Here is a 27,404-nt window from a genome sequence, read left to right as displayed (position 1 = left end):
ACCAAAAACAGATTTTTTACTAATTGCCCCATAGCAATTAGTAAACTTAATTGCAACTTGTGATGATAATCCCACTGAATCAAGTTTCTTTTTTATAATCTGTTACATTCATAGCCGTCTGCATTTATTAATATTATTTATCGACTTTAACATCCAACTGTGACCTTCTTCCTTGATCAGTGAACCTGGAATTAAATCTTAAAATTCCTGGTGCTTTGTGTAGCAGATGTAGTTTGTGACCCTTCTTAAACAAACACTACCTGCTTGTTCCCATTATAGACAGAATAGAGCCCTGTACTGGCTTTTACCAAAGTCCATATTTAATCCCTTGTTTTCATGTATTCTCACTTTTTATTTGTTTTCATTTAAAATTACCCGTCACCTCATTCCAACAAATGGATTTTAGTTTCCACTTATTTTTCAAAAAATATTTGCGTAAGACTCGTTTCGTTTTGAGAATTTTGTAATCTTATCTCTTGAAAAGAAAAACTGCTTAGTACAGATACTGTAGTTGCACTCAATCCTATACAAACTAAACAAAAACATTACTTAAAGCTTCTATTTTAAACAGAATGACCTTTGAGACATAACATCACCTGACACTGCATAAGGTGGTTTAGGTCCCTACCTGTCTTCACTGATTATTCTGGGTGTCTGTTAATACTTCACTTAGAATTCCTTGTCAACCTCACTTCAGATTTGCTCTCACTTGACAGGCTGTACATCTTCTCCAACACCTCTTTTTCCTCCCCCTCCCAGCTACCAGACGCCCTAATGGGTGTCTAATATCCTTACAGATGAAATCACCAGCAGAAAATACCTAACTGGTCATGACAACAGACCGAAGCCAAATCCAAAACATAAAAACTACACGCAAATGTGTTAGATGACAGTTGTGCTCAGCAAAATGAAATGACTGATATGGTTTTAAATTATGAGTGAGAGGATGATAGTTATCGCGGGAGACGTCTGCAAAGAGATATTAAGTCATATAATCTAACCCCTTTGACATTTATAAGCAAAGTTCTTAGGCACCAAGAGATTTTTTTTTTTTTAAATATAAAAAATATTAGTACTTCACAATAACGGCAAAAAGGGAATCCTCACATTCCATCAAGAATGGATCAAGATTTTTAAGAAATATCTTATTTTAATAAAACGAATAAACCAATTTACACCAGAGATCAGTAGGATTCCTAAGTGTTTACAATGATTGTTTAACACCAATATGTGTCACCAAAAATAAAGGTGTTGGGCCTACTTTTACTCCACACCAATTAGACACAAAGAAAGAAGCAAAATGTGGAAACCTTGACTGATATGAAATTTACGAGTTGAAATCCCACTCTGCAAATGAACCCTTTCAAACATTGATGACACCAAACCTGTGAACACTTGGGTCGTTAACTATCTTGCTCTTCAGCTGGCAGACCTGTCTTTCTCAGATTAGTGTTAACTCATGTTAGTCATAACCTAAGACTTTGTTCTGGAGTCTTAGGCTATGAAGGTTGTAATTGGTGTAATTTTTTTCCTCCAGAAATTAGTGCCTATTGTTGAGCACTGTCCAATGACAAGAAAGCCATGCACAGCCAGGATAAAATGGAAATACTTTAAAATAAATACTCATTTATGATGATTTAATAGTTTTTGAATTTGTGCAATTTTACCATAAAGCTATTAAGAAGGTGCAAAATCCAGTAAGAATAAAATAATACAAAACTAAAAGTGACTGGGTTTTATAAGAATTGCTAAAGATAAGATTTGCAACAAGAAGTCAAAATGATAACCGAATCAGAAATTATTTAGGTTTAAATTATTAATCTGGCATCAACTGAAATGTCTTTAAAGTTCTTATAGGAAATTTAGTTGGATAGATCAATCAATACATCCAAATGATGGTGCGCTGGTAAAATACAGGCTATGTCTCTCTCTAACCAACATGAGCTAAACCCTATTTGCAAAACTAAAGATAACATCAGGTGGCTCCAGGTCAATTTGGGTCTTTATCAATTGATTTCCTTATTTATTTATTTTTTTTACTAGAAACTCTGACCTGTGGAAAAACCCCAAGTGTCCGTTGAGCTTGTGAATTATGCTAGTCACGGGATGAAATTTCTATGCAAAAGATGAAGCATAGAAGCACTTTGTGCTCAAAGTGCTGCTTGAGCACAACAGCATTTGTTTGGACTGCTGAAGTTTGGTGAATTATCATTGTGAAAAATATATACAATAACTTCAAAATAATTTTGTAGTCATCTGTTTGAAGTGCATAAGTCAAAAAACAAGTATGCTGAATAAAATGGGGAAATCAATAATATGCACAAACAAAAGTTCTATTTAGTTAGTGTGATCTGATGTTCCCTTCCAGTACACTAGAGGGTGCTGTTTTATGTAGACAGGTGACATAGCAGAAGAACTACATGCCATTATAAAATATAAACCATCTTGTCCTGGAAAATGCTTATCATTAACACAGGACTTCATACGACCTCTATATCCAACTGGTCATGTCTAAAATATGTCGGAGTGGTTTTGCTTTAAAATATTTATCCTGAGTTCATCTGACTTATTTTTGAACGAGTTATGTATGCTTTATTTTTTGTGACAATAATATGTCAGAAAATGTTGTTATGGTCATAAAACACCATATTTCATGCAAAGCTAATCTCAGTTTTGTTTGACAAATGAAATGTTACTTTTCCAACAGACAGACAACATTCTTAATGTTTTGACCAAGCAGTTTATTTGATCAAAGCTGTAAATTTTGTTAAGTAAAAATAATTATTATCTCAATTAAAACAACAGGTCCACATATAGAGTAAAAAAACTAAAACTAGTCTTACTAGGACAGAATCTCTGTGCCTTTAAAGACATGCTCAGAAATGACTCCAGTCACTGCTTTCTAATTTTATCATTTATCTCCACAGAGATACCTGCTTGTGACATTACACATAGCTGCATGCTGTGTGAATACCTCAGTGACAATTTGATTTATTGGTGCAATATACCACCATGAAAGTTAATGGCTAGAATACTCCAGCAGAGTTCAGAGTTACAGAGACCCTCAAATAGCATAAACTGTGCCTCAGAAATCTCCACACATTATGTGAATCGCAGCTGTTGCCAAAGAAAGGTGAGTGAACATACAAACAATTAAAAAACAAAACAAAAACAAAAAAACAATTCTGAGAAACAGGAGGACATTTGACATCCAGGAGTATGGTGATGGCACACAGAAAACACTTTGTTCAATATGTTGCAATAAATTGCGTGTGAATTGGGAACCATGGCAAGTGCGCCTTTAAATACGTAATCAAAATGACATACTTCCCCTTTTGTGCCACACTGCGAGCCTTTTTCATTCAGCTGGGATTTTCTCCGACTGCTGTTTGTAGTTTTAGACCCTACCCCTTCACGCATATCCTTCTGATCTATGACTGAAGACCTGTGAACTGTGCGCAGCTGTCTGGGCATGTGTGTAACCGAAAACCCCCTGGAGTACAGACAAAAAGGGCGGAGGAGGGAAAGACTGAGAGTGTGTGTGAGATAAACAATGTGGAGTGGAGTGCAAACGATAGGTGTGAAAGTGACTAGATCTAGCAGGCTCGCGTTCGATCTGTCAGTAAGGGACAGGTAGGTCGATGCTACAGAGAGAAAGTCTCTTTTTGGATAAGGTCAGATGCAAACTGATGTCCCAGACCAGGTGTCAGGTTTTTGGTATACACATCAAGTAGTGGCCATAGGCAGCTACAACAGACCCATTCACCTGGACTGAAAGTAGAAGAAGAGACTGCCACACCCTCTGGTGGTGGACAGAAAAACAACAAGTTCAGTCCATCAAATCTACTGTATGAGGATGGATGGACAGGTGGAAATCTTATGATTGCCTGGTTTTACTTCATTTGCCCAACTGGGTGATTCCTGGTGAATCCCTAGACATTATAACGTGGGTTACCCACAGACCATAAATGGAGACTATTCATCAATCCATCTGCCAGGTAACACACACACTTTTGGATGACTTGCGACCCAGAGGGCAAAGCTTTTCTAAGCTATTTTCACTTTGCTTCCGAGAGCAAGACAGGAGATCAGCTCTCCAGTTGCCCAAACACCATAAACTTTGCCCTGCCAGTTAAGATAGTCTTAGTGATAATCATAAAAACCATAAGTCTAGAAAGACTGAGAAATTAAAAAGGCAAAATTTGAGTGCATTTTCCAAATCTGCTCTAATCACCTTAGTTTACCACATGTGGACTCCAATTAAGCTGTAGAAACATCTCCAGGATGAGCAGTGAAAAAAGATTTACATAAATGTTTCACATTTTCATTAAGTAGCTTTGAGGGGGAAAAATATTTTGGAATATGCTGAAATATAACAAAATGTGTAATAATGTGTAACTTCCTGGAGGCATTGCACAGTTTGTCAAAACTTTTATGAATTGTTATGCTTTATGACATCTGTGTAAAACATATCTTCTTCCAATACGAGGTTTCACTTTTTAGAACACGTACAATTGACATGAACTGCAATGATAATGTTTATGTGGCCACCTAATGGGCACATTTCAATGCAGATTAAAAATTTGAGTATATAAAATTACATAGTTAATTTGTAACAATTGGAAATGAAAGATGATTTAATAACAACCAAGGTATGTGTTATGTTAAATGAGGAGGAGGACACTGCTTCGCAAACTTATGAATGAGATTATAATACCAGTTTAGGTAATATTTTTAGGTCACACTTTCTAACAACAATGTTCCCCTCCAGAAGAAATATCTTGGTTGGCTTGACTGCTGATTTTACTGATTTTGTCCCAGCTGGGTTTGGTGTTGTACAAAATAAATAATAATAAAAAAAAAACAATGATGAGCAGCTGGGGGGATTAAAGACCAGACAAGAAAAAAATCCTGACACAAATGGCGGGGAAACAAAACCCTGTCGGAAGTAAATAATGTAACAACTACATTAATGATGTAAAATACAAAACATGATTTGAATTTCTATTTTCAGGAAGGGTATGTAAGACAAGAGGACAAGAAATATGGACATATCTACAATTCATGTTTACACATGTGAAAGTGTTATTTGGCTAAAATAAATATTCTGAAGAATGCGGGATGTTGTGAGTTCATTCCAAGAAAATGATGAGACTGTAGATGGGTAAAAGAAAAACAATGTTATGCCCGTGTTTGGTTACACAAGGAAATATTTGGGCATGCTGGTACTTGACACTTCTGCAGCCAGCATTCACAAGTCATCAGATGGAGACGGACATAGAGGTATGTGACTGAGAGGGGGGCTATGTCAAACTGGTACTGTTTTTATTGAGATTAGCTCAAAGGTGGTGTTGTTCTACTATTGGATATTTTCTCTCTTTCTCTGCCTTGGTAAACTGCTTGTTCCAAGTATGTAGCACAAAATTTACAGACTAATGTAGTCAGCTAAAAAAAGTATGTATAGATAAAAGCTTCTTCAGAAAAAAAACCCCAATGACATTCTTTCTTTTAAAAAATAAAATAAAATGTTCAGGGTGAGTATTCTTACAAATCAGAGGTTCCTGAATATCCTGGAATTTATAAAGCAGGTCTGGACTTGCCTGAAAAATACTTGCTTTCTTTTTTCTGACCATTTTCTAATGAAAATCTTAACATGTCTTTAACAAAGATTAACTTTAGATGCAATATTGTTTCTCTACACCATTTCTTGCCATTTATAAAAACTTTCCTCTCATTTGATTTTTTTTCTATAAAATATCGAAGAAAGATGTCTAATTTTGAACAAAGTAGTGTCACCTCACTTTTATGTTATTTAGTGAAGATATTTCAAACAGGTTATTTAGAAATATTTCTAAACACTGGTTTGTTTATGGAGATGATATGAACTTAAATCATTTTGGCACATGGCATTTTAATGGATTATAAACACGGCATTGGAGCCAACACCCTAAAATGGTTCACTGACTTTTGAAACAGAACTGGCTTCACCCCAAGAGGTACAAACATGGTATAGCATGTTGGACATGCATCTGTGAAGTGTATGTTTACTGTTAAGCATCAATGCTGATAAGAAGCAGAATAGTTACTTATCAACTTGAGGGTAGTTTGACCTGTTCCTAGGACTTAAACAGTCTGTGTTTTACTATCAGAATCTTGGGAGATAAAATACTTTGCATTAACTCTATGCTCTAAAGCAGTGGTCCCCAACCTCCGGGCATAAACTTTTGCACATATCACTTCCGATGTCCACCAGACTCTCAGTTGCTATGTCAATTGTTTGGGATTCCCCTCCATTCTTGCGTCACTGCACTTTCTGATTGGCCACCTGTCACATTCAACAGGCTGCGTTCTCGCTCCTAGTCAGGGAAAACCTCACAGGCTGCGATAATCGGGCCAAGACAACGTTAAATATACCCGATTTAAGATCGGGTATATTTGACACACCACCACGTAACACCATACACTGGAGGATGTTGTAAGATTGTCGTAAAGGGAATATTGGGGGGAAAAAAAAAAAAAGGTTCTGGCAAATCAATCGACAAGCAAGTCTTGACCGGTCTGCAGTAATAAAAAGGTTGGGGACCACTGCTCTAAAGGCACAGACTAGGTCTGGTTTACATCAGGAAAACCTTTATACTACTGAACATATAACAAAATATATCATGATTTCTCCACAATTTCCTGATGCTTTTCACTTTCTTCATGGCCACAATAATCTTTAGTACCTCTACCACAACAAAGATTCTTTAAAGACCAGAGATATTATTAGCGATATCAAATTTGCATGCATCGTACTTAAAATCTGTAATCCAACCAAATACCACATCTTCGCAGTCATTTTCAACTGCAGGCACTGGATTGTGATAAATGCGATTCAATATATTGTGCACCAAAACAGTGAGAGGGAGCATTGAAGCAGCAGAACCTGGAAGACCAAATTCACAGCCTGGTTAAATTTTACATTGGTTTGTAGGGTCAAGTTTCTTTGTGCCTAGAACATAACTGCTATAAAAACATTCATAGATTAATGTTTGATGGAGCTAATTCCCTTCATTGTCAGCAGGCTCATGGAATCCCTTATGTGAGTGCTCTTCAGCAGAATGCTTTCCTAATCTGTTAATGTTGAAACATTTCGACATGGTTATGAGTCTGTTTTTTCTATAGCATAGACTGTAACAGTTATGTGATAATTACAGTTTTACATTATATTGTTCATTCCCACATATTTTCCTCTTGATTTATGTTTGCTGCACTTCATCTACTTTTGCTATGTGGCATGTATTTTCAGCAAACAGGTATAATTCAGTATGAGCTATAACACCATCTAAGAAAAATTGTATTTCTGTAGCACTATTTCTAATTTTTGGTGAGGTTATTCTAAGGTTATGCCCTCTATATGGCATTCTAAAAAGCATTCCAGGTTCAGTTTTGAATTTCATGATTATCTGGCTTCTACATGAAAAATAGAGGTGACAAAACAAAATGATACCTTGCATGTAAAATGCAGCAAATACATCAGATTGCAAAATGCTGTTTCAGTTTGACTGTAGGCTTCTGACAAATAAAGGAGCACTGTCACTTGAACTAAGCTTCTGGAAAATTTAGTCCAGAATTTAGTTTTGTTAGCATCAAATTTTTTCATAGCTTAGAGACTCTTAAAAACAATCTGGAGAGAGAAGAAAGTTTGCAAACAGAGAAAATAGTTTAAAGAGGCTTTATCTGAGACACTTTGTTCTACATCAGCAAAATCTTTGTGCTCCTGTTGCTCAGTATGATTGGTTGTATGTGCAAGTTTGTGTGAGAGCGAGGAACAGCTGATGTCAGCCCAAGCCCTCCCAAACTCAGTCAGTAAACTCAGTCCCCTATCTGACGTTCCCTTCCCCCAACACCGGTGATCTCTCTCTATGATACAACACAGACGGCTCGTATCACTCACACAGCCTGCATAGTTGATAATGCCATAAAAATCAGATATCACTAACAATCGGAAAAGCACGGGGTAACTTTATCACAACATGCACATTTGTCTTCCCCGGTGACTCTGGCATGACTGAGCTCTAAGCTCCATGAAGCCCAGGACAGGCACAGCATGGGAACACAGACGGGCCGCTCCGCTGAGATGACCTCACGGCAGCTCCCGTGGAGCCAGACCTTAATCCTAAAAATCATACGTCGCTCGACTGCCACTTACTGCTCAGCCAAAACAACATTCAGCCGATTATATACTTGTACAGATCCTCGCTTACAGTTTTCTCCCTATTGTCCATATCCGTCCCGATATTCAAAATAGAGCTACCAGGAATTGATAATGTAACAGTCAATGAGGTTGCTGTAATAACTAGTCAACATAAATACTTTCAGTCTACAAAAACAGTTTTAGGAATTTACTTTTATTTTCTTAAAACTCTCAGCAAAAGCAGAAGTTATTTTTCTCCAAATTATTGTGTGTGCTGAGGAGCTCCCCATTAACTAGGGCTGCATGAGTCAGTTTGCTTTATCTGACCAATCTTATGGCGAGTTAGAAATATTTTTCGAAGTTCTTAGAGAATGATATTTAAATTTCATGGTATGATAACACTAAATAAATATATCACTTTAAAAACAAATCCATTAAGCAAAAACTTATAACATTATCTAATTTGTTTTTAAAATAAACATATATATTTAATGCCCCCTGCTAAAATGTTGCAGAGAAGTCTATAACTTTCATTTGTCATTACTGAGATCACAGTGTGCAGATAACCATCCAAAGCTTTAAAACCATTAAAATTTTATGCACATGTCATGTTGCTCGTACAATACAAAATTTAAGAAAATTCTAAGGAAAGGTAGGTACACAGCACACAGATGAGGGATCAGGATCACAGATTCACCAAGAATAACCATAAACATTGTGATTTTTAGACATTGAAGGTGGTACTCAATATACTTGTCAAATTTTGCACAAAAAAAAAAGACCTTGCAGATGATGTGGTATGAACTCAGGAAGTTCACTAATGTGCCCACATGGGGATATACACTAGCATCTCTTATGTATTACAGAATTGACCTTCATATTCAACCAGTAGGCTCAAACATTAAGACTATTTTTTTTCTTATAACCAAAAAACAAAAGGGGGGATAAGAAATCAGTCGACCTGACAGTGTAGTGGGTATGTTTTGCCTACAGGCCTTCTTCTATACTTGGCGGTTTAGGGTTCAGACCACAAACAAGAGACAGAGACAGTGCATTCTGTTCAAAGAGTTGGTGAGCGATCTATACTCTATCATCTAGCAAGGCTAAACAATGCAATCTTTTTTTTTTAACACCGGTGCTTTGGTTCGTCACCTTGAACAGATCTCTAATCAGAGAACAGAATAATATAAATAAGGAGCAAAACTGTATAATCCAGGCCCCAAAGAGGAGACATGCGTTTAAAAAGTGGGAGGGCAAAAAAAAAGAGGATTTCATCAAGCCTCACTCCTTCTGGCAAAGATTAAAGGCAACCAGTTCGGTGATGCAAAACTGCAGCCTTTGAGTCTTTAAGGTTTAGCAGTTTGGGAGATCCCTTCTAGGTTTAAGAGACTGTAACACAAAAAACCCTTCACAAGAGGATGCAAAAAGCTATATTACTATGAATCAGCACACTTTTCTTCTTTTCCAATTGCAGTTTGAAAATTAAGCAATGGTCTTAAAATGGTACTTCTCACACAACAAAATTATCAGAAAGTACTGCTAAACTAAAAAAAAAAGTCACGACATGAATGTTTATTTACTTTTGCATGACATCATTTTGTACAGCCAGACAAAACCATCACATTCACTTATGAAATGATGCGTTGTGTCCTTCAGAGTACTGCTGTTCTGCTTCAAAAACCTTCTAAAAAACCTAAAGTCAACTCATGTACATTTCTGGAGTAAAAATTTCAGGAACCCATTACTGAAGTCTCCAAAGAGTGGCCAGTTCTAAAAGCCTCGATGTGCAACAAGGAGGTGACAGAACAAAGTGGCACAAAAAGCCAAAAACGCAATGACAAAGTTAGATGTTTGATGGATTTTTATGTCTTCTCAAATAACTAACGACACATCAGGTCAAAGAGCTAAAACGCATTGCATGCCACTGTTAACCTTCGGAGGCATAGCTGTATTTGGACACCTTTAACAAACATAAGTCCATACATTTGTACTATTGCTAAGAAATAAAACTTCTAAATGCTTCTCGATTTATTTGAAATCTAAACTTGTTTAAAGAAGATTAAGCAGAAACTTTAGGCTGTGACTTGAGGGTGTAGCACCAGCAAAAGTGCCAAAATAAACAATATCACTAATTCAGCAATTTGCCAAATGTAGATTGAAGTAGTTGTGATGGTTTTGAATCGGTAAGAAATTGTAACAGTACGAGTGAAATCTAGTACACATACCAAACTGCATACTAAAATGTGTAATTTGAACATTTTTAAAACAGTAAATGTCCACAAAGCTCCCTAGTGAAGTAAAGTTGCAAGAGTTAATGTTTTTCTCTGAATCTAATTCGGGGAAAAGAAATGGTTTTCTGACAAGCTGCCAGCTGTGGTTCAAAATGAAATCAGTTCTCATTCAGCACGAACTTGTTACGCAAAACGTTTGGTGGCATCCGGAAAGAATGTTTGCTTCTCCAAACCCTGCCCTCCTTAAAATGAAAACAGCTATTAAGCTGGAGTTGGAGCAGCTTCAGCTGTCAGACAACATATCCAGTATGTCCTTTGTCCTAAACACTATGCTATCAACAATACAATCAGCCCAGCAACTTATTTTATAAAACTGTGCTTCGAGGGGTGAAGGACAGTCTTACCTTTCACATCAATGAGGAAGAAGAGAGAAAGAAAATGTACAAAGAATGAGCCAGTGACACAGAAACATTTTAGAAATACAATCTTTCATGAACATTATAAACTGAGTGCGAACTTTTATTTTTAATAATGTGGAGAGTCACACGGTGAGACTTTCAGATTACAGGTCGCAGAAAGATTTGGAATCCCTAAAAGGATTGCAATGACTGACTCCACTGCTAGTTAAATCGAAGGCAAGTTGCTTTAAAAGTTGAAGAATACGCCTGGCTGTTCTGGAAGAACAGCAAATACTGGATTGATTGCTTAATCCTTGATTTACTTCCTTCATTACACTGGGCTGCCGCGTCTTTGCCTCAGGGAAGCTTCTGATTAGCTCAGTGTTCGAGCCATCTGAAGGCTGATGGGGGCTAAAGCTAAACAAAAACACCATTTGTGATGATCAGAATAGCAATCTTCAAAAAAAAAAAGCCTCCTACAACTAGTCAGCTGGTTCCAGTCTCAAAATGTTTTTATAAAGCTAATGTTTAAGAACCTCTAAATTTTTTCCATTATATTGTCCCTGAGCTATGGAAGACAAAAGTACTTTTTACATCTCTTACAAATAAAAGGCGCGGTGTAAAATGGCATAAACTGAATTGAGGTTAATGCAATAACCCTTTTGCATCTTCTTTTTCATAAAATACTGTTATTTTGTATCATTACCTCTACTTAGTGCCTGTGATCTTCTAAATGTGTATCTTTCTGAACAAGGGTAGCACATCTTTCTGCAGCTCTTCTAAATAGGCAGATCTGAACCATAAAGGTGAATCAGAGAGCACAGCAGTTTTTAGAGCAGAACTGAGCTTATCTAATTGTGATTTTACAGTTACCCTTGTGACAAAAATACTTCCTGTACATAATGTACTCATCTGTACAAGTATGTGCATGTATGTTTCTGCTATGAAAGCACACAACCCAACCATTCAGCTGCTTGATGTATTGTGTTTTAACTCTCGACTCGTATCTGCTTCATCTTCCCCTGCAGACAGTTCTGTTTCCATGGAGTTGAAATCAGCTGACGAGTGGCAGAATGAGAAACTCCACTGATGGCAAAATATAATGCAAAAACATGTGGGTGCATACAGCTGGGCAGTTTGCAACCCACTCCAAATATTATAGTGTTGGCACAAAATTTTCAGACATGATGCGTTGCAAGCCTCTGGGAGACAGAGAGAGAACAATGTTAATGTAATACTTAATGCATTTATATTGACAAGAGGTGTCGATAAAGCATCATGAATCCGATTCTAAACCATACTCTTGGTAAACCACAGTTCTACCAAACCTAAAGGTACACTGCTCAAAAATAAGCAAGCTCTAAATGTTAAAACATCAACTCATCCACATGTAGAAACACTTGTAAGAAAAAAAAAAAGTATGAGAATGACGGACAGAAAAAATTTAATCATCATCACACTCAGACCAGTACAGAGCTGAAATATGTCTTAGATTATTAACCTGAATGTCAGCAAGCCACATGGGGTGTAGTTTTTAAACATTTCTTTTCAGTCCAATCTCTGTCTGTCTCTCTCTCTCTTATCTAAACACAATATTTCACAAGAACTGTAATTCTGCAACTTTCTATCCCTACCACATTATTTCAGGCATCACTGAGTCCAACACATTCCCAAAACATAGTGTAATGCAGCCTCCCGCTGGGTGATTGTGTAGTGTGGGGTGATATTCTGGTCATCTCTTCTGACAGATGTAATACAATTTGGTGTTAACACATGATTTTCTGCATGCACCACAACATGTACAATGTACATACACAGGTTTCTGTTATTACATGGCTGCCAGGAGTAGCTAAGGTCAATGCACGTCACTAAAATTGTGCGAAGGACTTTGCTCACAGTTTTTCTCAGGTCTTGTAAAGCCATGTGTTGACATGATTAGAACTAGATCACCATCACAACCACTGGAAGCTACAGTCTACAAGTCTGCAAGAGAAACTTTCAATGTTAAACTCCAACAGGAATAATAAGGCAGAAGCCCTTGATGGTTACAGTGTGAGAAGAAATCAAAATACCAGCAGCCACGCCTTACCCATTGACTGACATTTCATCAAAGTTGAACAACCGATGACTGACGAGCACATTATTTCCGTCACAAAGAAATTGAACAAACCGGTTTGCACAACGGAGAAGTTTAGGTCTCTCTGACTCGACTGCACGTATAAAACAGAGGATTTCCTGAAGCGACAATGCAGACGATGACTGAAACAAAAAGCGGCGTGCGAACCATGCACACTTCTATCGAAGCAAAACAGCTTATTTAAACTCAGTTTTTCCTCTCGTGCATACGTCTACGTGATCAGTCACAATCTTCCCAGCTGTTTTCTGAAGAGAACTTAACAGAAATCACTCATCCCTTGAAGACTAGTTAACCATAATAACACATTCCATATGATCTAGATTCATATTTACAGCAGAGTAGCATTTGTCATTGTAATGTCAACCTGTTGGAAATCAGATTAGTTTACAACATTCTCTATATTGTCCTGTCTTATTGACAAAAAAGCTTTACCTCTAGTACGAAAAGGGCAGTGAGGGAAGATGAAATCAATGTAGGAAAAAAAAATGCCTGGGTAGATATTACAGCAACCATTTGTCATTTTGGACAGTTAAAAACGGACTCAAACTGAAATGATTGCTAAACACACCTGGGCTGGCTTTTGACCTTGCTTTATGTGTGGGAATTCTTACTGCTTTTCTAGAATGATACAATTTTTGAGGAATGTCAGCTGCACCACTGCCAGAAATTTGATCGGAATACATCCAAACATCCATATCTTTGCATCTTCTCTGGATGCCTTTTAAATGTTGCTTTGATGCCGATAAGTCCTTTGAACAGATCAATTTTCATTTCGATTCCAATTGAACTGAGCCACGTGTTAAGTTGCAGAAAACTAAAATCTAAGAGAAACGCGCTTTAAGATGTTCTGCTGCATTAAAACATTCTGAAAACATTTTTTTAAATAATTACATTCAATGCTTATCTAAATACATGAACAAACTCAAAATATGAAAACAGCATTTGCACTCATCTTCAACTTTTTCAAGCGAGAAATCTTTCCACCACAAAAAAAGCAGATCCAAATGACAATACACATGAGAGGTTTCTAGAATAAAAGGCCTCACACACAAAAGGAAAAACAGAAACCTGAGAGAACAGAAACCAACAAGCTCTCATTCTATCAAATCCGCAGCCGGTATTAGAAGAACACCTTGGTATTTTGTATTCAGACTGCTAGATATTCAGCTTTGTACGCCCTTAAAAGGGCGTATGAGGGCATAGTTGGCATTCCTTTGCTGAAATAGGGTCTTACCAAAGCTTTACTTGCACACTGTGATTCAAAAACAATAAAGAACACAATAAAACCAAAGTTAAATGTAGGATAGAGGTGTGACTTGAAAGTACGGATAGGCACACAGGTAAATTAGTCACCAAATACTTTAGACTGAACTCAACAAACTAAATTTGATAAAGTTGAATGTTTTCACAAGACTTTGCAATTCCTCCAAGTTTCTTTTTCATTTGCTCAAACCACTCCCAGTCCAAAAATGCTTATGTTTTCATAACAATTTTCCCAGCAGGAATAGGTTATGTGCCTCACAATCACAATGGCCTAACTGTCATCCAACATATTTCCAATGAAACTTCATTTCTCCCAGCTTTAAGGTTGATTTATGGCTATGATGCACATGGATAGCCAAGGTTTTCTGATAGAAATAGATCAAAAGTGATGACTCACAATGCACTGTATGACAACTATGCTCTTTGCAACTGGCAGAATATCAATTTTCAATAAGCTACAGCAGCACCTCTTTCTTCACATTGAAAAGTGGCTTCAGTTCCGTCCGTGTGCTTGAAGGTTGTATTTTTTTGGTATCTCACCTTCACTGGGGAATAAAATGGCTGCTATGAAATCTCCACAGATACCTGAGCAAAATGTCATGTCTGTTTCCTCATCACAGCTAACAGTGAACTTTTTTTTTCTGGAGGTCCCTATAAAATACTTCTGGGAAATAAGTTGGTTTTCTTTTGTCCACTTGATTTCTGAATTGGTACCCTCTGCATTTCTCAGAGGTAGCGAGTCACCCGTCATTGCAGGTAAAAAGAAATAAGAAAATATATATTTGGAATGGCTGCTTTCCCCTTTTGAACAGAATGAGACCTGACAGTTTGCCAAACAAAGATCTTATGGGCTGAATTTCTTTTTCATGGTAATCCTGGACAGAGGAAGCAGTGTGTTGTGCCAAAACACACACTCCAAGCCGGACTGTTTCAGAATTGTAATGACTGTTAAGTAAATTTTCAAGACCAAACTAGATAATGAAGAATTAATTCAGTTTTTGCGGATCGCAAGTAAACTATACATTAGGTAGCGCACCTATAGGTGACACCATTTTGCACAAAGACATTTCTTAGACAGGCAAGAAGAATAACATTCCTGGAAGGACTTGCATGTATCCATGGTGCCTTGGACCCCGAGAGTTGTTTACTAGAAATGCTGCAGAAGTGCCTGCACTCTTGAAACTCACTGGTGCAGAAACACAGTTTTCAGTTCAGTGGAATTTGGAGTCAGTTGTATGTTGTTTTTTTGGGTATAGTGTTATTTCACCAACAGATGATATTTGCCAGTAAATACTTTTGAAATTCTGTTAAGAATTTGGCTTGATACTCCATATTTGCTGTCTACCCTGTAAATCTTTTGCAGATATTAACCAATTCATAGTAAAATGCAAGTTTCTTCCTAGTAAAAGAAAGTTGTTCCTCTCCACTGTCACCTTGTATTTGTTCAGAATGAGGAAGAGCATTTTTTGTGTGTTATTGTCTTGTGTGGAGGTGTTTTGTTTTGTCCCATACTATATGTTAATGTCCATTTGGTGGTGCAAGTACAGGGGATGGTTTGGGGGAAAAACATTTTCCCTACAGAAAAATAAAATCTGAAGTCTAAATATTTGATTAAATCCACTGGTCTCCTCTGACAGACATTACAAAACAAAAACAAAAAATATTAGAAAGAATATTATTTTGCTGTTCATCAAATACATCTAAAGTATGAAACTAAGCCAGTAATGGTCTAGAAATCAAACAGTTGTTTAAGATTGATTATAGATTACACAGATAGATTACAGTTGGGGACATACAATGCTTGTCTTGCTAAATCTTGCATTTCCTTCATTTTCAGTTGGTTTGAAAGCTACCATTTATCTGAATCAACAAAACGGAGGTAGAAGAAAAATGAAAATCAGTGTAGGCCAGAAAAACTGAGATCTTCACATATTTAAATGTTGTTGTATTGTTAGTGATTCAAATCTAAATCAAACTGAATATTCAGCAGTCTTCTTTTCTCCTTTAGTTATCAGTATGCCATCTCTAAATAATTTTTTAAAATGCAGCGGAGTATAATAAAGACAGTCTGTGCGAAATTAAAACTGAATTGGGTTTAATGTCTTCGTGTTTTCTTCACAAATATTTTATGTCTGAGAAGATAGCAAAAATGGCTAACAAAAAACAACATAAATATACTATACAAGGTAACTTCTTATAGTTGATGCCGAGTTCAATAAAGGGCAAAATGTCAACAGAACCAAAAGATTTTGTCCGTGTGAGCTCTGCAAGTTTCTACGATAACAGGCGCATCGATTTGTCCTGTAATAAACCTCGACTTTGTTTCAAAACTGCACTTTGTGATGAACAAACCGCATGGTCCTGCGGCGAAGAAAGAGTCAACGGGTCAAAGATACACTGGCCCAAATCCGTGCAGGGTCTTTCCGAACGTACCGCTCCTCCTCCGCGTCTCGCGCGGAGCTGCAGGTGCTTAAAGTGTTTTCCCAAACAGCCCAGAACCACCGTGGGAACAAGACCGCGGATAGTGTGTTCACTAGGAAGGGGGGAGGCCGGGGTTACACAAAATAACTCCTAGTACACAAAACGCCTGACCAGAACAGCGTTGTTCAGCTCAAAACTAGCCTGAGTTCAGCGACAAAAGTTGGGATATTAGCAAAACCAAAGTATCCAACTTACTGTGATGGTAACTTCGTGTTTTTTCCGTCGATTTATGAAGCTCTTCATCTTGTAACGTGCTTGTCTGTGATATTAAAAGTATTCCCCACCGCTAAAGTTTATAAATATAACGCTAACTGACCTAAAAATTTCGAACTAGCGAAGTTTCTTTTATTTTTATCCGTTCCCTCGCCTTCACAACCCGAGTTTCACCTGACGCTTTTAACTGTGAACGCTGGTTGCATTTCGCGTGACAGCCTGCTCATCCAATCAAAACGGGAATGAGCGCGGCAGTTGGCCGTTCATCCAATAGGAGCTCCCGGGGGGCGGGACTTCCCTTGGTGGTGCAGTTGGGAAACGTTGAAGACGTCCTGGGACAGAAGAAGGAAAAATGTGAGCAGGTTTACCTGAAACAGAAACACCCTGAGCACTGTCATCACCCGCACATAATAATCCTAAAAAAAAAAAAATTTTCTTTCACCACATACACAAAATAACTTATTTGGGATTATATTAAACTAGGTGTCTGTTCTCATGTTTTATGGTCACTTAAGTAAGAATCTGTCAACAGTTTCCAATAAAAACAGAATTGATTTTTTTTTTCATTGAATCTTAACATGTTATCATTTGCTAATGAAATCTGACTTCTTCAGACCATGCACATGAAATGTAACACATACATACAACTATTTTTTAATTCTTGGACTTGAAGATAGCTGTAAAAGAATGATCTTCACCAAATCGTTTTGCAGACCACGCATAGCGTAAGTTTTATAAAGTAAAATAGTCCAAACGTCTGATTTGTGAACTAAGCTATATAATTCTGCTGCTTTTTAGACAATAGCACACTTTTACCATTCTTTCTTTAGTTTTTGATTACTTTGATTGTATTAATGTAAATGGCATACAGCTTCTTGTCTTCCTGTTGCCCAGGCCTCACCTTGAAGGGACGACGTTGTGGCATGCTGCTGCTTGACGCACACACAAACTCATCAAAGTTGCGGGATCCATGGAGACAACTGTTGTCAATTAGCTCTAAATCAGACCTGCACAAACCTGACAGCCCTTGAAGCTCTTAATGAGAAAGAGTAGCAGCAGGAGAATTTCAATAAGGGATTTTAGCACTTTTTGAATGTTGGATGTTGAGAGGAGGTGGCACACCAGCAAACCTTTTGCTGTGTCGCTCATTTCACAGATGCATCATGTTTACATGTTATAACTTGTGGTAAAGGTGTCTGATCAGGCTACACCACTAATTAATATAAAATGAGAAAAATGACCATCTTGGTGTTTCCAAACCTTTTTGTGTTTTTTTTTTTTTTTTTGATGAGTTCATTTGTGTGTTCATTGCATTACAAAGCAACAATTTAGATTGAAAAACAATTTTCACACAATTTTAGTGTTTTGCAGAATGGATGGTACGTTGCTGCTATTTGCTTTTAAAACACATTCCTCCAGTTTTCCTTCTTTTCAGCAACAACTACGCAAATCCTTTTGTGCCTTGTTTGCTTTGCTTAAACTATGGGATCATTTAATTACTTTCACAATTGCATGCAAACAGAAATCTCCAAAGTAGTGGGTGAAAACCAAAAACGATTTTTGAGAGAATCTGATAAAACTAGAGAGAAATGCTGCCCCCTTGTGTTGTGTTATATATTGCACTATAAGGGGGGAAAAAAGTTTTTTTTTACCCAAATGGAGCAACCTTTAACTCTTTCAAGACAAAATCCACTCCATTTATCCAATTTAAAATCAACATCATATGTGTAATTTTATTTTTTAATATCCTGGACATTTTTTAACTGGTAAGTCATTGTGCTTTCATTAATCAAATGAATCTGGGGTTCAGCTGGTTGCTTATTGTAAGTCTTCTGACTCCAGCAGTGCTGGGTGGTAACAAGAACCAGACTGCTGTTGAATACTGTAATTATTATTTAATAATTCATCCATCATTACTTATTTAGATTTATCACAGGGTATTTAGAGAATAAATGTAGCTCGTTGTGCGTTCAGTGACAGTGTTAAAGATGGGTAAATTAAACAGGTTTTATGATTGTAAAATAAATAATAAAAAGGCACAAAAAGATGACATTTACACACTGTGAATTTAATTAGCTTTTTTAAATAAACTCGCATTTGGATCAGAAAAAAAACAAAAACAAATAAACTTCTCAATATGTTGTTGATTCAGATGAATATAAAATCAAATTTTTACAAAACAAATCTCAGAGGACTGATATATACCAAAGCAGAGAGGAGTTTTGGTTGTTTTCAGAAGATTACGTTTAACTTATTGCATCTTTAAAGAACAATAACAACATCAAATCATGTAAAGACGTAACTTTTGCAGACACAGTAAACAATTTGGAAGATTTTAGACAACTTTTTCTTCTTTATTTTTTTTTTTTTTTTTTTTCATTTTTACAAATCGATATAAACGCACAACATACAAACTTTTTTGTTGTTTGGCTGCTGACCTTGCCGTTCAGCATTGACTCAAAGCTCACCTGGCCAAAGAAGCATAAATAATAATGATAAGCATGCAATAGTAACAGGCACCTCTGCTGAAAACAAGCACAAAAATAGAATAAAGTTGGCTGTTGAAATGACTGTTTATTTTGCCTCTTTTTACACAAAGTGATATCAAAAGTAGGTTACATTTTCTTCCCCTGCAAACTGTCACGAGCACCTAGGATCTTTCCAGATGAAACATGTCAGCCGAAGTGAAAAAAGGATCTTCAATTCACTCTGAACTAATGGTTATTTTTACTTGCGGCCTGACAGGGCGGTGATGTGTCTCGCTCAGAGCGCTGCGTTGCTGAGAGCTCTCACACAGCTTTCCGGTGGTACTCAGGGGGGGCGACCTCGTAGTCGCTGGCGCTGAAGAGGCTGGCCGAGTTCTTCACCAGGTACCTGGAGAAACAGTGAGACTATTTGTCACCAGTGGAGCAAGGCTGGAATCTTGGGACAGCTTGTGCAAAGGCACTGGCTCAGGAACATCAGCGAAATCCACATAAAGCCTCACTTTTAAACTGTGTTTGTGTTTTTTTGTGTTGGGCATATTGACGTTTTTATTCGGAACTCATGCAAGTTACTGGATTAAACACAACCAAATAATCTGCAATGAATGATCTACATATTCTGCCTTGAATCTCCACACAGCAGCTCAGTGAGCAGTGAGCTGCAGCCACTGTCGAAGTCATCCTGATTTAAAAAAAAAACGCAAAAAGAAAGAAAAAAATAGAGCTGCTTCCTGAGCAGAAAAATCAATTTCATAGCCTCCGTTTCAAAGCATTTCCGCCAAGCGTGGCTGCACTAATATGAAAGTGGAAGGAAGAAAACTAGTCATCTGTGAATCAGGCAAACATGACACGGAGTCTCTCACGCAGGGCCAGGAGGCGGAGCTTACTTGAGGAAATCTTGGAGGTAACTGAGCAGCAGGGCCAGACTCTTCTCGTCCAGTAAAGTGTATGCCAACATGGCTCCTATACGAACTGTTGATGAATAAGAGGAGGAGCAGAAAATGTATACTTAATTTATGCTTTTAGTTCTCATAATAAACAAGCTTAAGAACTAAAGCTGGTTAAAGCTATCATGTTTCATGTGTGAAATCAGGAATAGGAACAGATCAAATGAAAAACATCAAATGAAATAATTCATTCCTAAGGTTTGATTATCCGTTTATAAAATCAAAATTACTGTCATGGTTATTATATTGGTTAAATGTGGAGCATGAAATATTTGGAAAGAAGTGCATAAATAACTTCATACACATAGTTGGACAAGTGATGAATCAATACCTCTGCCTAATTTACAAAAGTAAATTGCTTCAGCAAATTATGCTAATTGTTTATTTTTCAAATCAGAAAGCATTTCCCATCAAAGCCAGTGAACATAATCAACTGATCAAGTAAAGCTTATTGGTCTGAAATAACCTGACTGCAAAAGGAAACCGATCAGACGTTTCAAATTTTACATGTTAAATAGTATTTACATGACACGGCTGTTTTATTATGTGACGCTACAGGGCTGCAAGGTGGCTCTTTCTATGAGTTTTGATTTATAGTGATGACTTTGGTTTAACTGATTAAGTTTGTGCAAAGACTAAAAAGGCAGCTCAGCGTTTAACAAAGGAAATAAACTTGTCAGGTGATCTAAAAATCAAGCAGCAGCGTGCCTCTCAGCGAAAGATTCACCCTGTGGTGATATTAACCGTGTTCACTCTGGCGCTTTTCGTTCAGACGCACCAAAAAGACGCAGCAGGTGTGGAGCTCCGTACACCTGAGACATCGGCACGTCCGGGCGCTCAGACAGGATGTCGGCGTACTGCGGCCTCTCGAACTTGTAAAGCAGCTGAGTGCCCAGCATGACGTTGAAGTACTCCCGGATCCCGGCCACCACCTCGTTCACGGCGTACTCCCTGCAGGAAAAGAAGAGCGAATCCCGTTGCACCAAACAGCACCTCAAAAAGCGTCCAGTCAAAGTCCGAGCCTGAAATGCAGCCGTCAAGAGAATGAGTTATCGCTTTTGAGCTCAAGCCTCCTCCACGTGTTTAGCATTGTGCCATTTTAATGCACTTAAAGAAACCAGGAGAAAGACTAGAAGACGTGAAGAAAGAAAAAATACACCAATGCCTGTAAACAAGCTAAAGAGAGAAAAATGTTTTCGATACGGCATTTTAAATTCAATCCACGTGAAATGCAATTATAGTTGAGACAACTGAACACGATGAGCACAAGCAAACCTCCTCCTGGCATAAAGCGCAACAAAGAGCAATAAAACTGCTCGTAAAGTGGGTTCAGAGGAGGAAAGTAAGGCCGCTAATGTGGAAAACACATTATGTGACAGGCGGTAATGAGGTGGACACATGAAGCAGGGCTAACAGGATGTCGGTGTCTCTTGTCTTTAGCCATTCAGAAAACATCAGGTGGGCGGGGGAGGCGAAGGGGAGCGTCTTACTTGTTGTCGGAGTTTCCTTTTGATTTCTTGTAGTTTGCATAGTCCTCCAAGATTCCCTCCACGCTCTTCTTAGCAGGCAAATGAAATAACTGGAAGCAGGAAAACAATAAATGCTTTCTGAAGGTTATGATGCATTCACTGAGTTCACGGTTCATTTTGGTGTGTAATTATAGCATTTCCTGAGAATCTCAGTTGTTCAGGTTGGACCTTGATTGCTTTAGTTTTCTGTTTTCTTTATAACTTTGTACACAAATTCTCCTTGTTAAGGAGAAAAAGAGGCTATGAATAAAAAGAAATAACCTAAGCCTGCCGACTTGTCAGACCGATAAATTAGCATATTAGCATTGTTGTTTTGTTTTTTCTCTCTAAACACTGACTTTTGTCTGAACATTGTTCCGAGTTTTTAGTTTGATGATTCAACCTTGCAAACCAAAGACATGCTGCTGTGTTGTATTCAGTGTGACGAGACCTTCTCCTTCCACACTCGTTTTTTTTTCCCTCCACACTCACGGTCACGAACCTTAACATTTAAAAGCCAATCGAGTCCGGGAAGGAGCTCTTAGGTTGTCAGGAAGCTTCCTGAAAACTGCACAGTCTGACCTCCAGCCGAACCCGGCGGAACATGCACTCCTGGGGAGATTGGAAACCGTTTTTAATGATTTCCGCTTGAATGAACTCTCAGAGCAGAACGACGGAGCCCAAACGGGTTGGGATCTCCTTCCATGTAACTGAAGAAGAGGGTTACATGGAAGTCGGGTTTTGTTTCTCATGCTTTCAAACTGGTTTTGCTTGGTCGAAAAAGAAAAAAACCCCAGATTGTTTGGTAATGTGTTTTTTTTATTTTGAGAAAAGCGACTTTTGTCAGACCTGGCGAGATATGTTTTAACACCATCTGTCTGTAAGAAAGCACACCTCTCTTCCTTTTGACATTGAAGCCAGATTGTTGCTTTGTATCGCCATAACATCATCTGTGAGTCGACTGGTGGGCTTACAGCGCTGCGGACTTTATGCAATCACATGCAGTATTAGAAACGGCAGAGGTGTTCTCCTTCATTTGATAAAGGCCGGTAAATATGTCATTTGATTCTCTCAGGAAGATTGCGGCAGCAAGACAGAAGCACGCCTATTATTGTTGTTGTTTCTTTGGGGGCAGCTCTGATATTTTTGTCATTGTGAGGCCAGGTAATTCCTGAGCTGAGGTGAAAGACAGGAAGCTTGTCACAGGGTGTTTTGCAGGTGCGAGTGCGCTTGTTTTTCTTCACACCTGTTTCTGCCGTGTGATGAGGTCCCAGTCGTCCACCAGCCAAGGTTTCAGCTCCTCGGGAATCTTCACCTTCACCTCCACACGGTTCGCAAACATCTCCTCCTGGGTAAACACACGCCTCATCTAATTTAACATATGTAGAGGTTAAAACCACAAGAGACAGAGTAGATTCTCCCTTTTCGTCAATTTTTCATCCATAAAGGATGACAAAAAAAAAAAAAAACATATTCCACCTGACCTGAGCCAATTACTGGCCACACAATTCAACCCGTTGATCACCGCAATTAGCATCAGTTACACAAAAAGACAATTTCAGAAACAGTTCAGTTTCTTACTCTGTTTGCATAGAGCAGGAAATGGCAACGAGTGACATTAATGAAAGGAAAAAAAGTCAACTGAACTGTTAAACTATGACGTTTCCCTTTTTCTCACGTCTGATAAAAGGTCAGATTATACACAGGTGAGAGGGTCTTTAGTCACATCACCAAGACAAGATGAGGTAAAACACACTGAAAATACCTTTAAAAGAAATCATCTATTTTTTTCTCTACCCATAAAACTGGGTAGAGAAAAAAAAACAACACACAAACAAAACAACTTATGACGTTGCATCATTATTTACTTGCTTTGGGTTTCATTTTGATCCACAGAACTGGGGGATGCACTGACATGAACTTGTGGCTCAAAATGGATGTCTGGTATTAATATGGCCATTACAACCACTTATTTAAGTAATATTTTCCACTGACACTACATATCTCTCCCTACTCTATTAACATCACTCGGCTTCAATTTAAAATCCCACAATAAGCCTACTGCGTGAGGTCATTGCGTCAACAAGTGAAGCTCAACTAAAAAGATGTAACGCAACAAAACTTTGACGGTATCAAAGAACCACACAGAGTTAAAAACGATAGTAGGTGTTCGCGTTTTGCCATTGATGACAAAGAACCAGAAGAAAAATGCTCAAGGAAGAGCTGACTGACAAAATGTCAGTAAAAAGACGTAAACCCAAGAAGATTCCCCAGTAGGCCGAGATACGTACACACTCCACAGTCGGGTCGACCCGCGCTCGTTTCTTCCGTGGCGCCTGGGGTGTTTCGCCACTGCTGGTGCCTTCGCCTGATCCGGGGACTGGACGACACATGAAACGTGTTTAAACGTAGTTACAATCACTATTAAATCACTTTTGATCGTACAACACAGCTTCTCGAGTTTCATTTAGCTCTTTCCTATTTTCACTTTCTGTCGCTTACACGCGTTTACTGTTGCTTTCACACATTTACAGTGTTTTCAGAAACACAATCTGCCAAAGGAATAAACCATGACATTGTTTCCTGTTGCTTAAATTCAAAATGTAAAAAAAGTTTTGATAGGTTTTATCTAAAACCGTCTTTATGGCAAGCCTCTAAAACATTCATGCATCTCGATCACTTGATATTTACACTTTTGGCAAAAACATCCATGGGTTGCAATAGACTTTCAACCTCAGTTAAAAGCTAATCACAAATATGTCAAAATATTTTACTCACTTTTCTGTTTTGCCTTTTTCATTTTCCTAAAATGGATGAAACATAAATATGAACGACTGTCAGTGTGACAAACGAACGAGTCTTTTAGGATTCAACAAAAGCTGCGTGAAAAAGACATTTATTATCTCACTTACAGTTAAAACTTAGAACAAAATGTTTTATAGTACATATACTTAAGATTTTCATATCAAGGATGACGGCATTTGTCCTCAAACATACATACAGGAAAGCATGAAACAAACAAACAAAAAAAAAAAAAAAAAAGCAAATTTAAGTGAATAAACTTACAGATCGACATTTTTTTGCTGCACAGCAGCAATCTTCTTGCTCGGTGCGAAACCCCTCATCTTTCCCTCAACATAATGATCCCTGAAAAAGACGGAAGACAGAAGCGGTTATCAGGAATGTGCTGCACTGCAGACACGGATAAATATATGCAGCATCGCGGTCATTACGGGTTCCCCAGCAGGATGATATTCCACAACATACAGTACAGTACAGTGGAATAAACAGGAAAACTGTTGACAGAGTTCAAACTCAACTTAAAATTAAATTGCTATTTCAACTCCTGAGCATTAAGCCAATGGAAAACTTGTGGGAGTGAGTTGAAGAGAAGAGAGCATAAACAAGGACTCGGGATTTTGAGAGACTGTGCAAAAATGAAAGGTCAAAGATTTCCCCTCCTCTCTGTTTCTGTTTGCTGTAACCTTGTGAAATGTTCCAGGGGAAGACCAATGGCCACCGCAGAGGTGAAAGGCACTCGTACAAAGTCACCAGTGCACAAACAGTAGTGGATATGCTGTATAACACTGTTGAAAACAGCTGAAGTAATCAAATCAAGAAATTACGTTAATAAAAAACAGAGAGAGACAGAGGGAGAGATAGAGAGAGAGAGGTCTGGTAAAACCCACGTTTCTGTGTACGAAAGCATCAACTCACTGATTGGCCTTTTGAAGCTCTCTTTGTTTTGCAAGGTTGCTGTCCACATATTTGAGAACTCTGCTTTCAGGAACCCATTCATCCCAGCTGCAAAAAAAACCAAAAAAAAAAATCATTTTAAAAAATATGCGACATGAAACACAGCCGCTCCCTGACAGACAAAATAAGTCAAACAGCAGCACTTGTTAGAGGAGAAAATAACACCAGGCCGCTCACTTTTTGTTCCAGCCGCTGTAGTGAATGAAGTATTTTATCTGCTTGTCCTTTACGTTGATTTTGACACACTGGAAAGCAAGAAATACAAACACCATCCCGTTAAGTCGGTGCCAGATATTTGCTTCTTTTTTTTTACATAAAGGAAACAGATAATAATATCAAAAAAAAAAAAAAAAAAAAAAAAAACCCTTCAGGGAGACAAACCTTTGCCTCATAGAGCAGGGGCCCATGAAAGCACAGGACTCTTTCACCTGGAAAGGAGAGAAAATCATCTCACACACACACATAGAAATACATTAACATGTGTGCTTGAAAACAGCATTTTTCTATTTAGCGTTTTATGCTATGCAGTGCTTTTGTTCCAGCTGATTGATGCATCCACTGTGTGACATTTTACAGATACAGCCTCAACCCCCCACCCTCTCTCCTTCTCCCTCTGTCTCTTCCGCGGGGAATTTAGGTTTAAACGCCTCCATTTTTTAAACGATTCACAACAGCAAAAATTCATCCTCAGGAAGATTTTTAATCGGATTATTTCAACTAAAAGCTGCAACGAAGCCTCCCTGTCCCTTCCTGTGGAGCTGCTCCTGCAGAACGAAAACAACAATAACAAACCCGCCCCCTTCCTCTTCCAGACATTCACAGCCACCATCCGTGTCATACCCCCACCTCCACACACACACACACACACACAGACACACGCGCACACACACACACACACACGCACGCACGCACACACCGACCTTCTTGAAATTTCGGCTTAGGGTCCTGTTTTGGCGCCATTCACAGACTCAGCTGGTCGGATCTCTGGGTGATCAAACTCGAGCATTGCCAGAGCCCATTTCCTCCAGATGCACTCCCCTCCGACATCGAGGAAGAAGCCAGAGATCAGCTCTGAGGCGGCTGCTGCTGCTGCTGCTGGTCACCTGACCACGGTGGAGCCGCGGTGCGTTCAGGGGCTGCGCCTAAAACTCCGACAAATAAGAGATTGTTATGAGATCTGGTTCAAGGATGGAGATGCCGTGTCGCTGATGGAGCGGATTCAGTTCAGCACAACTGGTGCAAAAACAAAAGTGCAAAGCCCAGTGTTATAGTCAGTCTTTAGCTCATAGACAATAACTGGGGCTTGTGATGAAAGATCTACCTGTAAACTTGCAGTCTAAGAGTAAAGTGTTGGGTTTTGGGAGCAAACTGTTCAATTATTGAGGACTTAATGTGAGGAGAGGAATCTGAAATTTTCTGTTATCATAAAAAATTCTTCTTATTATCGAAGAATCACTCAGTTGATTTCACCAGAAGACTCAACACAGCGTTTTAGATAAGCTGCAGGCCTTTCGCTGGATTTTTATAGGTGTCCTGGAAATAAACACAATAATTCAGCCTTATAACACATCCATACATTTGTTACATAAACATGGATACACAGATTTAAGTGCATGAGGAGTTGTTACAGCAGGCAGTGACATAAAAATACTTTAATATGTAAGCTAGCTGCTCTTCAAATGATTTTATTATTTGCTTTTTCAACGTGAAATGATTTGATAACTACGTTTTCAAAAAAAAAAAAAAAAAAAAAAGACTAAGCCTGAAAAACTAAATGCTTCAAAGCACAAGTTAGAGACGTGATCCAAAGA

At 38.2% G+C, this 27,404-nt stretch overlaps 2 protein-coding genes across 2 annotated transcripts in view; both read right to left on the bottom strand.

The window, feature by feature from the left end:
- uacab (uveal autoantigen with coiled-coil domains and ankyrin repeats b) overlaps positions 1-17,102 on the bottom strand; it is a 38,261-nt gene extending 21,159 nt beyond the window's left edge. The window contains exon 1 of the mRNA XM_055045161.1: positions 16,882-17,102. Within this exon, the coding sequence (XP_054901136.1) occupies positions 16,882-16,929 (48 nt within the window). The 5' untranslated portion in view covers positions 16,930-17,102. The remainder of the gene's footprint in view (positions 1-16,881) is intronic.
- A 1,844-nt stretch (positions 17,103-18,946) lies between these two features.
- LOC129369625 (mortality factor 4-like protein 1) lies at positions 18,947-26,991 on the bottom strand. Its single transcript, XM_055045160.1, has 12 exons — positions 26,514-26,991; positions 25,975-26,021; positions 25,771-25,838; positions 25,555-25,641; positions 24,904-24,984; positions 24,616-24,641; positions 24,129-24,217; positions 23,084-23,185; positions 21,820-21,908; positions 21,108-21,280; positions 20,270-20,354; positions 18,947-19,773 (listed from the first exon to the last, which is right to left on the bottom strand). Exons 1-12 carry the CDS (start codon positions 26,551-26,553, stop codon positions 19,689-19,691), a joined length of 972 nt encoding a protein of 323 aa, XP_054901135.1. The 5' UTR covers positions 26,554-26,991; the 3' UTR covers positions 18,947-19,688.
- Positions 26,992-27,404: the final 413 nt, after the last annotated feature.

The sequence above is a fragment of the Poeciliopsis prolifica genome, unplaced genomic scaffold (assembly GCF_027474105.1).
Source record: "Poeciliopsis prolifica strain line A6 unplaced genomic scaffold, Auburn_PproV2 SCAFFOLD021, whole genome shotgun sequence".
In the NCBI taxonomy this organism is placed as follows: Eukaryota; Metazoa; Chordata; class Actinopteri; order Cyprinodontiformes; family Poeciliidae; genus Poeciliopsis; species Poeciliopsis prolifica.
Note: the sequence above shows the minus strand (reverse complement) of the source record. Positions and strands in the feature narration are given on the sequence as shown.